This window comes from Abramis brama, assembly GCF_963993115.1.
Source record: "Abramis brama genome assembly, contig: SCAFFOLD_168, whole genome shotgun sequence".
In the NCBI taxonomy this organism is placed as follows: Eukaryota; Metazoa; Chordata; class Actinopteri; order Cypriniformes; family Leuciscidae; genus Abramis; species Abramis brama.
Window position 1 is genome coordinate 1 of NW_028155996.1, and position 17,226 is coordinate 17,226.

The 17,226-nt window shown below is 37.1% G+C and overlaps 1 protein-coding gene across 1 annotated transcript; it reads left to right on the top strand.

Annotated features, from left to right (window-relative positions):
• Positions 1-39: 39 nt before the first annotated feature.
• Positions 40-15,327, top strand: LOC311077178 (uncharacterized protein; the record flags this gene model as incomplete). The annotated part of the gene is made up of 8 exons (XM_084139000.1): positions 40-511; positions 2,535-2,571; positions 4,629-4,743; positions 6,795-6,957; positions 12,391-12,577; positions 12,744-12,830; positions 13,421-13,525; positions 15,223-15,327. Coding segments are annotated over exons 2-8 (777 nt in total), but the record flags the coding sequence as incomplete, so codon positions are not given.
• Between the last annotated feature and the right edge of the window lie 1,899 nt (positions 15,328-17,226).

Here is a 17,226-nt window from a genome sequence, read left to right on the forward strand (position 1 = left end):
TGTGTGTGTGTGTGTGTGTGTGCTTGTTTTTATTACTTTGTGGGGACCGCAACCTGACAGCACACTCACGGTGTGGGGCCCCAAAAACGGTGTGGGGTCATTTTGCTGGACCCCACAAGGATTATCACTGAAATGAATAGAAAACGCTTTGCTGATATGTCTAGTGCAGAAATCTGAGTTTGGCCCACAAGTGATGAAAAAAAAGAAATATGTGTTTAAGTGTGCTAAGATTTTGCTCAGTACTGCCCCCTTAAGTCGACTTAATGGTAGTGCACTCTAACACACTTACACACACTAAGCCAATGAAAGGCATGCTTGTTTGTCACGTGGGTCATTACCAAGACAACTACACAGCATACAGCTTTTGAAGTGACGTAAAGTGTCGTGATGGTGACGTTGAATGTCGTGCTGAGGACGTTGGATATCATGATGACGCATACAGGATAATTGGAGGTCGGAAGGTTCCACGAGGGAAAAATGTCTACGCGGGAATATTGAATATAACGTTAAGGTAATTTACCGAATGACAAGTTTGTGACACCTATGCCATAGGATATCAATAATGAAGAAAGCAATAACCTAGATTACATTAAGAAACGTAATAATGACCAAGCTAGCTCAGCTAGCGTTATTATCTTAGTAACGTTAGCCACTAGCTAACATTTGCAGGGATGCAAACAGTGCACTTTTCGTCTGGGAGGGTCTGATTATAATTTCACAAAGTCATCTGAAGCCATTCCATAGCTTAATGTGAGGGACATAAGTCTATTTACACCATTAAATTAAAGTTTACGGAAACTCGTTTCCCCTCCCCCGCGCCTGTCAATCATTCTCCATTCAGTAACGTTATTCAGACAGCGTGCGCGCCTCTACAGCAGGATGCACGGTAAAACTCTCTCCAATATGATATAATTCACATTATAATGCTTGATCTGTAGATAAAAGGCTGTGGATTTGTTTAAAATGACTTTATTTTGTTGGAGTTTGTTGCCGTTTTTAAACGACTAACGTTAGCTACCGTGTGCATGTTAACGTTAGATCACACACATCACAATGACTATGAATCGGCATCAAACGCACAATAACTGTGAAGAAATAAATGATCAATAAACTGTTGAACAGATATACACTAGAATTTGTGCGCTCGACATTTCTTCGCTTTGTGCCGTGAACTTTTAAATGCGCACTTGCTGCACACGGTGACTCCATGATGTTGCTTTGAGCACCTCATTCTGCACACTTACTAGTACTGGCTTTCGTTAGCGACATTATTTAACTTATTAGCTGCTAGCTAGCCTTATGAACTTACTAGCCGCTAGCTAACATTTGAACGTATTAGCCTTGGCATTCGTTAGTGTTTTTATCTTATTAGCCGCTAGTTAGCGTTATTGTCTTACTAGCCGCAAGCTAGCATTATAACTAGCTTAATGTCTGCCTTCTAGTATTATTAGCTCACTACGTTACCTAGCTAGGGTCTAACATTATTAACTATGGAATTATTGAAAAAAATACTGCTCATAAAGACCTAGTTATTAATTGACCATGATCAGGCATTGACATTAAATTTATTGTCTACTTGTCCGTCAGACAAGCAATGCTACTCTCCCCGTGTCACATATTAAAATATTTGTAATTTGTGATGGCTCAAAGGTCGTTGGCCAGGGAATTAAGGCCATCTAGAAAAAAATAGCCAACTCAATTTCATGTCACAGCCCATAAAAACAAACACACACACACATACTTGTGTTTGTTACTTTGTGAGGCCCCATGACTGGGACGTCACTTGTGGGGTCCACCCTTTCTAGAAGAGGTACACTTCTTAAAAAAATCATGCAAGATCAGAACACATTCATAAACACAGATCTCACTTGATAATCTGAAAATTAAGAACTTTTGCACAAGTGGGCTGTCACATGAAATTGGCAGTTTCTCTTAAAAGCACCAATTAAATTCAATGTGAAGTGAAATCACTTTTACAACATGGCACTTGACAGAATCTGCAAGTCACTAAAATGATTGTGCCAATATGTTTTGCAAAATTTTCTAAAGTAGAAAATCGTCATACCCTGTCAAAATCGTTACCTTTTGTCACAATATATACAACCTGGAAATTAAAATAAATGTAACCTAAATTTTGCCACCTGTATTTACACATTAAAATCTACACATCAAAATAAAATAGCATTTACAAAAATTCAGAACAATTATTTCAATTTAATTAGTGAAAATACCTGGTTTGGATAAGTGATCAGCCCCTTAGAGTAACCAATATAAAATTGCTCAGGTACAATCAGTCACTTTCCAGATCACACACCATGCAAATATATATATATATTTTTAATTTGTTCCGGACAAGTGGACAAACATTAATGTCAATCCCTGATTTTGCAGAGGTCTTTAAACAGTGGTACAGAAAAAAATATGTATTTAGAAAAACATTTGGATGATTTGAGGATGTTTTTTTCTGTGAGTCACATCAGATTAAATGGTACAACTGCGCAAAAAATCATATTTAACAATTTCTTTGTCAACAGGTTTGAAGTAATTGCCCTTGCGATGCAGATGCACAAGGTAAGTACAGTTCAAGTAGTAGCCATATCGAGTAGTTAAATGACAAAATACAGTATAATGTCTTTTTGTATTCTTTGAGTAACTTTACTTTGCTGAAAAAGTATTTTTATTCTTGTAAAATGGGCAACTCAACTTATATGCATACACAATGCAGTGTTTCCCCTAGGTTTACAGCTTTTTTTGGAGAGAATAATCCTGTCAGACACAGCACTGCTGTGAACTCGCATTCACGTTTAAACACAATTTAAAAAATGTATTATTCAATGCATTACTTCTATATAATTATATATTAAGTTGCTCAGGCGAGTGGTAAAATATTTAACCATGCACTTATATTAAAATCGCATAGCCTACATTTTAAATTAAAACTTAAAATTGACAAAAACAACTGACTCTCATGCCTTTTCTTTTGCATTTAAATATTAATACAATAAATCTTGCATGTCACAAAGAACTTGTTTTTCCACCTCCGCGAATAAGACGAGTGTTGTTCATTATGTCGCCTTGTATAGGTAAATTGTAGTTTTCCTTGCTTTACCCCGGTCTTAAAGTGAAAAAAGTAGTATTTAATTAAATACATTTATGGTGAGATTACTACATTTTATTGAATTAAATCCATTTATGGTGAAATTACTACATTTTCAGGTCAATCTGTATTCATTTTGACCACAAAACATGTGTTGTCACTTTAATTCAGCGCGTGTAGCTCAGCAAAAATAGACTCGTTGCGGAAACGATCGCTGCACTGCTGTATACGCACCGCAACTGGAACGGATTGACGGACTGCAACCGCGTTGCGGTGCGTATACAGCAGTGCAGCGATCGTTTCCGCAACGAGTCTTTTTGCTGAGCTACACGCGCTGAATTAAAGTGACAACACATGTTTTGTGGTCAAAATGAATACAGATTGACCTGAAAATGTAGTAATTTCACCATAAATGGATTTAATTCAATAAAATGTAGTAATCTCACCATCAATGCATTTAATTAAATACTAGCCTACTTTTTTTCACAGTCATCTTTTTACTTTAAGACCGGGGTAAATCAAGGAAAACTACAATTTACTTCAACAAGGGACATAATGAACAACACTCGTCTCTTTCTTCTTTGAAAGTTCTTTGTGACATGCAGGATTTATTGTATAAAGATTTATATTATGCAAAAGAAAGGGTATGAGTCTGCTGTTTTTGTCAATTTTAAGTTTTAATTTAAAATGTATGCGATAAGTACATGGTTAAATATTTTACCACTTGCTTGAGCAACTTAATATATAATTATATAGAAATAATGCATTGAATAATAGTTTGATTAAATTGTGTTTAAATGTGAATACTAATAGTAATATTTTTTAAAATAAATTTGCTGATAACTTCTGGATTTGAAATACAATGTGTTTGTGGGACAGCCGGATCAGTTACACACTGCAAACGCAGCTTATGTGAAAGCACTTTAGCGCGTGCTGCTCCTGCACCGCATACGCACTGCAACACGCACTGCACACGCACTGCACACGGAGTATGTGTGACTTGGAGCAGGAGAGCTACTCCGGCTGCTACTCACAGTAGAGCGAGTGTTGCCATCTTCAGTTCAGCGACATATTTCCCGCCGCGCACTCTCTGTCCACTAGTGCTCATCTGTATGTGACGCAAGTGTTTGTTTGTGTGTGAGTGTGCGTGAGTGCGCACTCATTGGGATAATTGTAAACGCGCAAACACAGACAGAAAAGACATGCCATCGTTGAAATAAGATAAATAACATATTACTTAAGGGCTATTTAGTTTTTTTAATAAAATAACAAATTGTAATCTGGCGCTATAAAGAAAATCGAATCAAATTTGATGGGGCGGGGTGCCCCCCTTATATAATGGTAGGGGAAACACTGCAATGGAGTTGCATAAAGTTCCTGGAATATCTAATTTGGTCTGACAGAGTTAATGTTGGACATGTGTTCCTAATATAATACAATGTTCACAAATTTAGTTTTTTTGGTGTATCACATGTAATTGTGTTAATAATTCGTTATAGCCTAAATAGTGCAATTAAATTATTCGGCACAGGAAGTCAGTAGGAAGAGGTTGCGACTTAAGCCGGAAGGTGTAGCACTGCAACATGTGCGTAGTGCCACAGACAACACATGTTTTTTGGAGGCACGATACATAAATCCAATAAAAGGCAAGTTTAACATGAAATGTTTTACAAAATATTTGATTTACCACAATTCTGGATTATTTATGCAGACCTGCCAACCATAGCGGATACGCATTTTGACTTCAAAGTACGCTGGTACGATTTTACAAATCAAGCTACAACAAAAGAAGAGTTCGACCAATCAAATCGCTGGGTTCATTCCCCAAATAGCAAGCAGGGATGATTGACAGATGCGTAAGGCCTATCATTAAAAAGAGACTGAAAATCGACACCAATAAAGATTCTCGCTCGATCCCCCTTCCACTCCCGCGGCCGACGTCTGACTGATGTCATAAGCGAGGACAGTACAGTACGGTACTTCTGACTCCTGATTCTGAAGGTAAATGGCCTGGGGTGGATGTGGAAAGTTGATTGTTGAGTTAACTTAATCTTATGGATTCGATGATCACACAGATCGCATGGATTATCTTAAAGGACAACTCCAGTGAAAAATGAACCTAGGGGTAATTAACACATGGTTACCGAGTCACGAACGCAGTCGATAGGATAGCTGGTCGATAGGAGTTAAGTTTGTGAAATCTAACGTAGCACGGTGTTCGTCGCTCGATTAGTCGAGACTGTTTTCCAAGATGGATCCTGCATGTAAAGGCGTAATGTACTGTCTTTATAAAGTATCTTCTTATTAAACTGTCTGTACACTTACAAAGTTCTCAATGCTTCGGTTTGCATGTAGGGACCCTCATTATGTTACCGTGTTAGTGTGAGGCTATTTTGAGCCTTGTCAGTGGTATTAACTAGCGATTTACTTTTACTTACTCTATGCCCTATATACTACTGCTATGAGCTAATCTGTTTTTAAAGATAAAACTCTATACATTCGATTTTCATGAAAACCCATCGCAGGGAACGATCTACTCGGTAACCATGTGTTAATTACCCCTAGGTTAATTTTTCACTGGATCTGTCCTTTAAAATACTCCGTTAAGTTATTCATGGTCACTCAGAAAACAGGAAGACATCATTCAGTCATGCATATAATAAAATGCTCAAGTAATGCTTAACTATAAATCTTGAAATCGCTATGGTTTAGTGATTATGAAAGTGCTGTGATTTGTGGATTAGCCTACCGATAAGCGCGAGTCTGGAGAAACAGGCGTTTATTTATTCATTCTCAGTGTTGAGAAACATGTTACGTTATTGTGTTAATTATGTTACATATATTTATTTTGTATGAAAACTAGCGTGTTAGTTACTTATGGATTAAAAAGTACCGTTGTCTCAGTGTTGCGCGAGCTCTCTCACAAACATGGACGCACGCACACAGAGAGAGAAGATCATTGTAAAATGAAAATTGACTGGCTAAGTTTAAATTTTGTTCTTGCTTGATTTTTTTGTCAAAAAGCATTTAGTATTATCCATCCCTGCTTTTAAAATTCGTTAAATGACGGACGTTTTACTGTTAACACAGCCCGGATTTGGAGCTTATAATTTATATTATTTTTAGAATAAGTGATTCGTTATGCTATTATTTGACTCCTGTCTATTCATTGTCAACTGTTTTCTATAAGTATGTTTGTATTGGCTAACATTTATTCAGCTAATGCGTGTCCTGTTTAAAATGTGCAATGTTCAAATGCAAAGACAGCACGTCACAAATAGAAGCCCTTTTCCCTGTGGTATATAGAATATATATATTTGGATATTGGAAAATAAATTATCTAAATTATAATAAATCTTGTACACAATGTTGCTATGTTTTTATATTTTTCTATATATATTTTTCATTTTACTGTGTTCTAGGGGTTTCTTAATTTTAGACTAGTTGACCAGCACACATTATATGCAATGCAATTATATAATGCATGTGTGTCGTCGTCCAAACCGCCCATACAATCACCCGCCCCCCCTGGCGTCGGTACGCAAATTTTTTTTGCAAGGTTGGCAGGTATGTTTATGTATATTTTTGTACAATGAATTTAGATTGCCTTTACTGTCAATAACAGTGGTTATTGACAGTAAACGCTTGCATTCTTGCCACATCAGATGTGATATCTTTATGCATTTTTTGTTGATAGGTCGTGGTGTGTTTGCCCTGTCCCCATTTCAAAAAGGGGATTTTGTTGTGGAGTACAGAGGAGAAATGTTAGACTCTGCTGAATCCCAAGCCAGGAGGAAGAAGTATCATCCATCACAGGCAGTTTTTATGTTTGACTTCTACTGGCATGGCAAACAATGGTGGTAAGAATCTAGTCAGCATTCAAACAGGTTACTTTTACAATAGCATACATGAATCCTTCAATAACAAGTTCACTTTTTCAAAACTCTGTAAAAACTCGTTATCGACCATATTATGTACCCAATTGAAAAAATATGAATGGACAGTGTTAAAGGGGAACACCAACAAAATTCTTTAATTGGTCTATGTTCATAAATCACTTTAAGTCATAATTTGACTCTCTTATCAAGCAGCTCTCTTACCAAGGGAGATCAGAGCTGGTAGTATTGCTACATCAGCTGGAGACATGGACTATGTTCTGTCCAATGGGCTAAGATGGAACTTTGTGAAATAATAAGTAAATGTGTGAAATAACACAACCATGGCAGCACAATGGCTTTTGGGACACAACATTTATATTTTATGTGATAAATGTTGGTCGCATGGCTTATAGCTAACCTTTCTGACTTGTCTGCTAAAGACAGAAAAAAGCCAGCTTGCGGGCTTCATGCACATCCACAGTTGTTGCGTGCACGACAGATCTACCCGGGGAAACATTAGAGGGTTTTTTTTTTCCATTCAGTCGGTTACCTTTGAACTTAACGGATCCTTCTCCCTCTCGCTGGTCTATGTGTTCCGGGACAGGGCTCCAGACTAACTTTTTTCACTAGGAGCGCTGTAGCCCCTGACTGAAAATTTTAGGAGCGCAAGCAGAAAATTTAGGGGCACACCTTAAATCAGCTTGCAATGCAATTATTAAAATTTCCCCCAAAATAACTGTAATACTGACAAATTCTTTAATAATAAATAGACTTAACATACAGAAATTACAGTGTGCAGTTTTATCTTAAGTTCACAGGCTCCAGACTAACATCTGACGGCAGCAGCATCGCAGACACTGAGCTGGGGCTGACAATTAAGCACTAAGCTTAATTTAGAGTGTAGATGAAATTAACTTTAATTATTATCATTCAAAATGTCTTTATTAATTAAAGGGGTGGTAAAACACCTTTTTTCGAAGGCTTGATTGTGTTTATGGGGTTCACTGTAACATGTGTTCATGCTTCGTTTGTAAAAATTCACATTATTTTTCACATATTTAACCATTATTCTACTCTGCTCTGTCCCTCCTTGTAAAAACGGTCGGATGATTTCCTGGTTCTATGAAGCCCCGCCCTCAAAAATACGCAATGGGCTCAGATTGGTTAGCTGGCCCAGTGTGTTGTGATTCGCTACTACCACAACAACTCTTTTCAAAAGCAACATAAAATGGCCTTGCCCCCTTTATGTATTGTGGTCCCAGAGGAGGGCTTTATGTAAATATTGGGCTTAGTGATGTCAGCAAGCCCACAGGAATGTTGTGTAGTCTCTATCAGCCGTTTCTGTAGTTCTTAGAAATTGATTTATTTAAAAGCAAATATCTCCCTTTGCTTTAAACTTTGAACGTTGTAACTTTGCAGATGTTGTTTATGCTCAAACAGCAACATTACACACTAACTAAAGTTAGAAAAGTGAAATCGTGTTTTACCACCCCTTTAAAAAAGCAAAACGAGTAAAAAAATGATATTAGGGAGTGAAAATAGCCAACAAGCATCCTACTGTTTACAATGGTATTTATTTTTTTAAACAAGTGTTTAAATAAGAGTTTTCCTACACAGGGTTCCAGACTGCGACCATTTTTTGAGAATGTGCGAGTTAAAATTGTGTGTGGTCGCATTTGTGCGAGTGCATTGGCATGTAGCCTACTAAGATAAATTCACGCATGAATTTTCCAGCATTGAACTTGTTTTAGCGCCCGCCAAAGTGAATTTTTGTCCCGCCAAAGTCTTATTTGATCGGTGAGTAATGTAGATGAACTGCCGCACTTGTGACAGGGCTTATGTTCAACTGAAAAAACGAGCAGAGAGAGAGGGAGAGAGAGCCCCGGTCGCGCGCACACTCTCTCTTCAGAGCCAGGCGAAGGTGTAAACAAGACTTCACCGTCTCCAAACTAAGCGCTGTCTTGCTCTCTCCCTCGCACATATTAATCAAAATAAATCGACACGGTGGTAAAAGGTCGGAGGACCAAAGTTTCATGTAGAGCATTCAGAGTTTTTTTTTTTTTTTTTTTTAATTACCGCTGGGTGTGAATTAGAGACCTGCGCGGGACACAATTTTCAGTCTCGCTTGCGCCCGCTCCTGCAGTGTTCAGTTCTGCTCCCGCAAAGATTTGTCATTTTTTTTCCCGCTGCCGCCCGCATCTGTGATATTATGTCCCGCTCCCGCCCGCAAGACGGCAGGCAAGGATGTATGTTCACTTTGTCTCACGAAAGGTCTTGGAAAAAAGAGATTTGTGTCCGTTGTATGTAAACACCTTTTGGTATTTATCGCAGCAGGCAAAAGGTAGGCTATGATTCCCCTCTCCATCATGCACAACCGAAAAAGACTGCCAAATGTCTGATTTGAGGTTTCGTGATATTTTTTTGTAGTAAATGTGCCTTTCTTTAGAGAAGTGCTTACATCTGAAGCGCTTAGGCCTATATCTGAAGCACTAGAGGTGCTCTTTTCCTCGTCCATGCTGTCTATTTTAAACTTGAAGCTTTCGAATTCGAACACGGAGCAGCAGGAAGAAACTGTCTCTAAACAAGTGTGCGTGAGATTAGCCCCCGCCCTACCCCAAACGACAACATCCAAGTTTAGGCTGCTTAAAACGTTTTTATTGCTGCCAAACAGAATCTCCCTCACAACTACAAATTATGCACGCTACTTTAATCATTTATATATTTTACTTAACACTAATATTTAATTTGCGGGAGTGCAGCGTAACATCCCCCCGCCCGCACCCGCAAGTGCACCTTTATCATCCCGCCCGCTCCCGCAATGACCTTTCAAAATTTGTCCCGCGCCGCTCTGTTTTGCATCGGGTCCCGCGGGTGCAGAACTCTAGTGTGAATTATGCTAAATAACATGTCCCGAATGCTGGAATAATCACACAACGTGCATGACACGTCCAATTTGCGAACTAATGACTCCTTTGAACAGATTCATTTTAATGAATGGTTAAAACAACTGATCTTTCCAACAGTGAACTTCTTTGAAAAGCATATGACTACATTTTTCCACACAGTGCTATCAAGAATCGATAAGAGAATTGTTCAAGAATCGGATCGATAAGCAGAATCATCAGTGGCATTATTATTAGAGATGCACCGATTACAATTTTCTAGGCCGATTTCCGATTTTTCATTGAGTTTGACCTGCCGATACCGATTTTAGCCGATTCCGATTTAATTTTTTCTAACCACTTTACAGCACACACAAATATTTATTTTCGATCTTTTCTTTAACCCTTTCACGCGTAAGTTTAAAATATTCTAACTGACACCCCCTCCCCCACCCCAGGAGTGAGTTTTTTCAAGGCGAACGTTCCCTTTAATGTTTCCATGGCGATGCGTCACGCGATACACCGCAGCTGCAATAATACACATGACAGATGTTTCGCTTTTATTCCGCTTTTCCTTTTTTATTCAAAATATTCACAAACTTGCTTACCATGTCATCAACTAGCCTATCTGATATTCCGATTCTCAAATACATGTAAGTTAGTGTGTTTGGTCGTTTAAAAACCATAAATAATCTTGATCTATAACATGAGATGGGCGCCGCAATGTTGTCCTGTCAGTCGGATTTACAACACGTGAATGAATCAGTTTCTCCCGAAATAAATGAAAGAAAGTGGCCGGTGAACTGAGAAGAATAGAGTAAACTTAATAGTTACTTCCACTATGTTTGTCTGATATGAATAACACATGTCGGCAAATTATATTTGAATAGATTGTTATTGCTGCTTCCACAGACTTCATTGTGTATTTTACAAACTCCAAATGTATTGTTTTACTCGTGCTTATGTGTATTTAAATATCTGAAACCTAAAATAAACATTATGAGGTTGAAAACACTGCTTAATGGTAGTGATCTATGACAGCGCTGAACGCGTCCGACTCTGGCTCAGTGCCAGCAAACGCGCGAAAGCACAGTTTGAATCTGGCAGTGATGCGACGTCACTGAACATTCTAAATGTGCCGCTGTAACGTTACTCTCAGGGGCACAGAAATAAAAATCCCATATATAAGACCGTACCGCTCAAAAGGTTAATCGAGTGCATTTGACCGGCATAAAATCGGCATATGTCGGACTGACCGGCCGGTCACCGGCCATGGCCGATCACGTGAAAATCGGCCAATTCCGGTCACCAGCTGATCAATCGGTGCATCTCTAATTATTATTGATAAAATATTATCAATTCCCATCCCTATGTGAAGACAGTAAAATTATAATCAAACATTAAAGAACATACATGTTTTTTTAATAGTTTTTTTGAGAGTTAAAAGATTTAAACATTTTGCTAACATGAGGTCTTTCTTATGTCACTGTCAGTCTTTTTACATCAGTGCAAAACTAGGGTATGCAGATTAAGACCACTATTCATCAGCATGCATTGATTAATCCCATGGCATGTAGCAAAAAAAAATAAAAAATAGGTGTGGCCAAATCATATGCTGGTGCGACCAACTTGAGAAAGTTGGTAGCACCAGTGCAACCAGTGGAAAAGTTAGTCTAGAGCCCTGCTACATCTTAATTTTTAGTTTTAGGACAATCTTTGAAGGATGAACAAAAAATGTGTTGGTCATCACATTAAAAATAACATTTATATATGATATTATAGTTTTGAAGTGCTGGAAAAAGATGTGTAGTAGGCTACTTGTACTGTAAGCGTTTGACTATTTCTGTCACAATACCATAGTTATGGTTAGAGTACTACATTGGCCTAAATCCATGGTGGATGTTGCTGATTTGTGGACTGAAAGCCTTCTATAAGTGTTTATCCTGGTTTCCACGTCAGGGCTGTTTGATCTGATATCTATGGTTTAGAACAGAACTATGCGCCGAATCAGAATGTTTCTCACTGGATCTCGCAGAGATGATGTTATTAATTCTGAGGCGAATTCAATGGATTTCTTCACTGGATCTCCTAGTAACAGTATCGCATGACCGAGCTCGGCCCGTGACTGGCAAGTTCGGGGGGCTGCGCTGTTATTGGTCCAAACTAATAAACGGTCCGTAAAGCATAATGAGTAGCGCATTTTCGTTCCGCTTTCATTTTGTTTGCATTCGCTGCTCGGCAACATTGTGGTCGCGTCAGCGCGACCTAAATAAATATCTTGTCGCACCGGGCCGGCAGGAAAAATGGACGCAAACTGCGACCAATTGGTCACAGTCTAGAGTCCTGCGGGACCTTTGAATTTACAAAATAAGCACTGCTATCCATCCCACAAGAAATCCAGGATTTGATTCAACCACACACAAAAATCATGTGACCTTTATCTCAAGCTTATGTTGAGCTATAGAAAGGCCTTTATATTCTTTTAGGTCCTGTAAATTATTTGTATTTATCATTTGTTTTTGGCTTCTTTTAGCATTGATGCTGCTGTGGAAAATTCATCATTGGGGAGGCTGGTCAATGATGACCATGTTAATCCTAACTGCCGGATGAAAAAAATTGTTGCAGACGGAAAGCCACATCTAGTACTGTTTGCTTTACAAAACATAGAGAGAGAAGATGAACTCACATATGATTATGGAGGAAGTGATTGGCCTTGGAGGGTAAGGTATACTATATTAGAACATGTGGGTTAAAAAAAATGTTACTTAGCATTTTGTCATCTTTTCCATTGTAATATTACAACATGTAATAACTTTCCTAGCAGAGTTGGACAACTATTGGTTGCTTGAGCAATGATTAAAAAATTGACTGTAATCCATGTTTTAGGTTGATGAACACAGCAACCAGGTACTGATGGAAAGTTCCAACACAAGGGTACAAGACGGCATTGAGGTTTCCCCTTCAATTCTGAAGGTGAGTCGTCTTGTTTTGTGAACATGCCAATACACTTTCACCATTCAAGTGGGAAGCAGCAATCATATTCCAGGTTAATGTTACTTCTCTTGTCCAGTGGCACAAGGTAGTTATTTGTATTTGCTTCAGAGTGTTTGTGTAGTTTGAAAAACACTTTCTCTAGTTCACCCTTGTGGGAACCATGTATGACATTTGGGCTAAAAACCTACTTTAAAATGATACATTCCTATTCATTTTGTTCTTCTAATGTGGAAAAATCCTTTTAATTGTTGTCTCTTTTAGTATTGCCCAAAACAGATTTCATCCACCACTTGGTCATATGTTAGTGTATAAGTACATGTTTATACACACATAGACTGGTCTACCCTTGTGGGGTCCAAATATCAATATGGCTGATAAAAGTCTTCTAGAATGTTCAATCTTCTGTCCAAAATCAATGCATTGAATTTCATTGTCTTTTGATGATTAAACATCTGATTTTGCACATGAATTGGTCATGTGTGTTTTAATGAGTACAAACATATTGTTGTTCATGAGTTTACTGCTGTAGTGTTTGATTTCACAATTATTAAATGTAATTCATGTTACAGGTTGATGGTGGGCATTCTACCCATGTGGCCTTTGAACACAGCAACAAGGAAAGTTCCAACACAAGGGTACAAGACGGCATTGAGGTTTCCCCTTCAATTCTGAAGGTGAGTCGTCTTGTTTGGTGAACATGCCAATACACTTTCACCATTCAAGTGGGAAGCAGCAATCATATTCCAGGTTAATGTTACTTCTCTTGTCCAGTGGCACAAGGTAGTTATTTGTATTTGCTTCAGAGTGTTTGTGTAGTTTGAAAAACACTTTCTCTAGTTCACCCTTGTGGGAACCATGTATGACATTTGGGCTAAAAACCTACTTTAAAATGTTACTTTCCTATTCATTTTGTTCTTCTAATGTGGAAAAAATCCTTTTAATTGTTGGTGTCTCTTTTAGTATTGCCCAAAACAGAGTCACTTGGTCACATGTTAGTGTATAAGTACATGTTTATACACACATAGACTGGTCTACCCTTGTGGGGTCCAAATATCAATTCTGGAAATTCTGAATTCTTATGGATTTTGTCATTGTAACAAGAAACATTCCTTTTAATTGGAGTTTCTTTTTGTAATGACAGATTTAATCCACCACTTGGTCATATGTTAGTGTATAAGTACATGTTTATACACACATAGACTGGTCTACCCTTGTGGGGTCCAAATATCAATATGGCTGATAAAAGTCTTCTATATTTCTTATTTCCTATATATTTTGTCATTATAACAAGAAACATTCCTTTTAATTGGAGTTTCTTTTGGTAATGACAGATTTACTCCACCACTTGGTCATATGTTAGTGTATAAGTACATGTTTATACACACATAGACTGGTCTACCCTTGTGGGGTCCAAATATCAATTCTAGAAATTCTGAATTCTTATGGATTTTGTCATTGTAACAAGAAACATTCCTTTTAATTGGAGTTTCTTTTGGTAATGACAGATTTAATCCATCACTTGGTCATATGTTAGTGTATAAGTACATGTTTATACACACATAGACTGGTCTACCCTTGTGGGGTCCAAATATCAATTCTAGAAATTCTGAATTCTTATTGATTTTGTCATTGTAACAAGATTTTGTCATTGTAACAAGAAACATTCCTTTTAATTGGAGTTTCTTTTTGTAATGACAGATTTAATCCATCACTTGGTCATATGTTAGTGTATAAGTACATGTTTATACACACATAGACTGGTCTACCCTTGTGGGGTCCAAATATCAATATGGCTGATAAAAGTCTTCTATATTTCTTATTTCCTATATATTTTGTCATTATAACAAGAAACATTCCTTTTAATTGGAGTTTCTTTTGGTAATGACAGATTTAATCCATCACTTGGTCATATGTTAGTGTATAAGTACATGTTTATACACACATAGACTGGTCTACCCTTGTGGGGTCCAAATATCAATATGGCTGATAAAAGTCTTCTATATTTCTTATTTCCTATATATTTTGTCATTGTAACAAGAAACATTCCTTTTAATTGGAGTTTCTTTTTGTAATGACAGATTTAATCCACCACTTGGTCATATGTTAGTGTATAAGTACATGTTTATACACACATAGACTGGTCTACCCTTGTGGGGTCCAAATATCAATATGGCTGATAAAAGTCTTCTAGAATGTTCAATCTTCTGTCCAAAATCAATGCATTGAATTTCATTGTCTTTTGATGATTAAACATCTGATTTTGCACATGAATTGGTCATGTGTGTTTTAATGAGTACAAACATATTGTTGTTCATGAGTTTACTGCTGTAGTGTTTGATTTCACAATTATTAAATGTAATTCATGTTACAGGTTGATGGTGGGCATTCTACCCATGTGGCCTTTGAACACAGCAACAAGGAAAGTTCCAACACAAGGGTACAAGACGGCATTGAGGTTTCCCCTTCAATTCTGAAGGTGAGTCGTCTTGTTTTGTGAACATGCCAATACACTTTCACCATTCAAGTGGGAAGCAGCAATCATATTCCAGGTTAATGTTACTTCTCTTGTCCAGTGGCACAAGGTAGTTATTTGTATTTGCTTCAGAGTGTTTGTGTAGTTTGAAAAACACTTTCTCTAGTTCACCCTTGTGGGAACCATGTATGACATTTGGGCTAAAAACCTACTTTAAAATGTTACTTTCCTATTCATTTTGTTCTTCTAATGTGGAAAAAATCCTTTTAATTGTTGGTGTCTCTTTTAGTATTGCCCAAAACAGAGTTCTTCCATCACTTGGTCACATGTTAGTGTATAAGTACATGTTTATACACACATAGACTGGTCTACCCTTGTGGGGTCCAAATATCAATTCTAGAAATTCTGAATTCTTATGGATTTTGTCATTGTAACAAGAAACATTCCTTTTAATTGGAGTTTCTTTTTGTAATGACAGATTTAATCCACCACTTGGTCATATGTTAGTGTATAAGTACATGTTTATACACACATAGACTGGTCTACCCTTGTGGGGTCCAAATATCAATATGGCTGATAAAAGTCTTCTATATTTCTTATTTCCTATATATTTTGTCATTATAACAAGAAACATTCCTTTTAATTGGAGTTTCTTTTTGTAATGACAGATTTAATCCATCACTTGGTCATATGTTAGTGTATAAGTACATGTTTATACACACATAGACTGGTCTACCCTTGTGGGGTCCAAATATCAATTCTAGAAATTCTGAATTCTTATGGATTTTGTCATTGTAACAGGAAACATTCCTTTTAATTGGAGTTTCTTTTGGTAATGACAGATTTAATCCATCACTTGGTCATATGTTAGTGTATAAGTACATGTTTATACACACATAGACTGGTCTACCCTTGTGGGGTCCAAATATCAATTCTAGAAATTCTGAATTCTTATGGATTTTGTCATTGTAACAGGAAACATTCCTTTTAATTGGAGTTTCTTTTTGTAATGACAGATTTAATCCACCACTTGGTCATATGTTAGTGTATAAGTACATGTTTATACACACATAGACTGGTCTACCCTTGTGGGGTCCAAATATCAATATGGCTGATAAAAGTCTTCTATATTTCTTATTTCCTATATATTTTGTCATTATAACAAGAAACATTCCTTTTAATTGGAGTTTCTTTTTGTAATGACAGATTTAATCCATCACTTGGTCATATGTTAGTGTATAAGTACATGTTTATACACACATAGACTGGTCTACCCTTGTGGGGTCCAAATATCAATTCTAGAAATTCTGAATTCTTATGGATTTTGTCATTGTAACAGGAAACATTCCTTTTAATTGGAGTTTCTTTTGGTAATGACAGATTTAATCCATCACTTGGTCATATGTTAGTGTATAAGTACATGTTTATACACACATAGACTGGTCTACCCTTGTGGGGTCCAAATATCAATTCTAGAAATTCTGAATTCTTATGGATTTTGTCATTGTAACAGGAAACATTCCTTTTAATTGGAGTTTCTTTTTGTAATGACAGATTTAATCCACCACTTGGTCATATGTTAGTGTATAAGTACATGTTTATACACACATAGACTGGTCTACCCTTGTGGGGTCCAAATATCAATATGGCTGATAAAAGTCTTCTATATTTCTTATTTCCTATATATTTTGTCATTATAACAAGAAACATTCCTTTTAATTGGAGTTTCTTTTGGTAATGACAGATTTAATCCATCACTTGGTCATATGTTAGTGTATAAGTACATGTTTATACACACATAGACTGGTCTACCCTTGTGGGGTCCAAATATCAATATGGCTGATAAAAGTCTTCTATATTTCTTATTTCCTATATATTTTGTCATTATAACAAGAAACATTC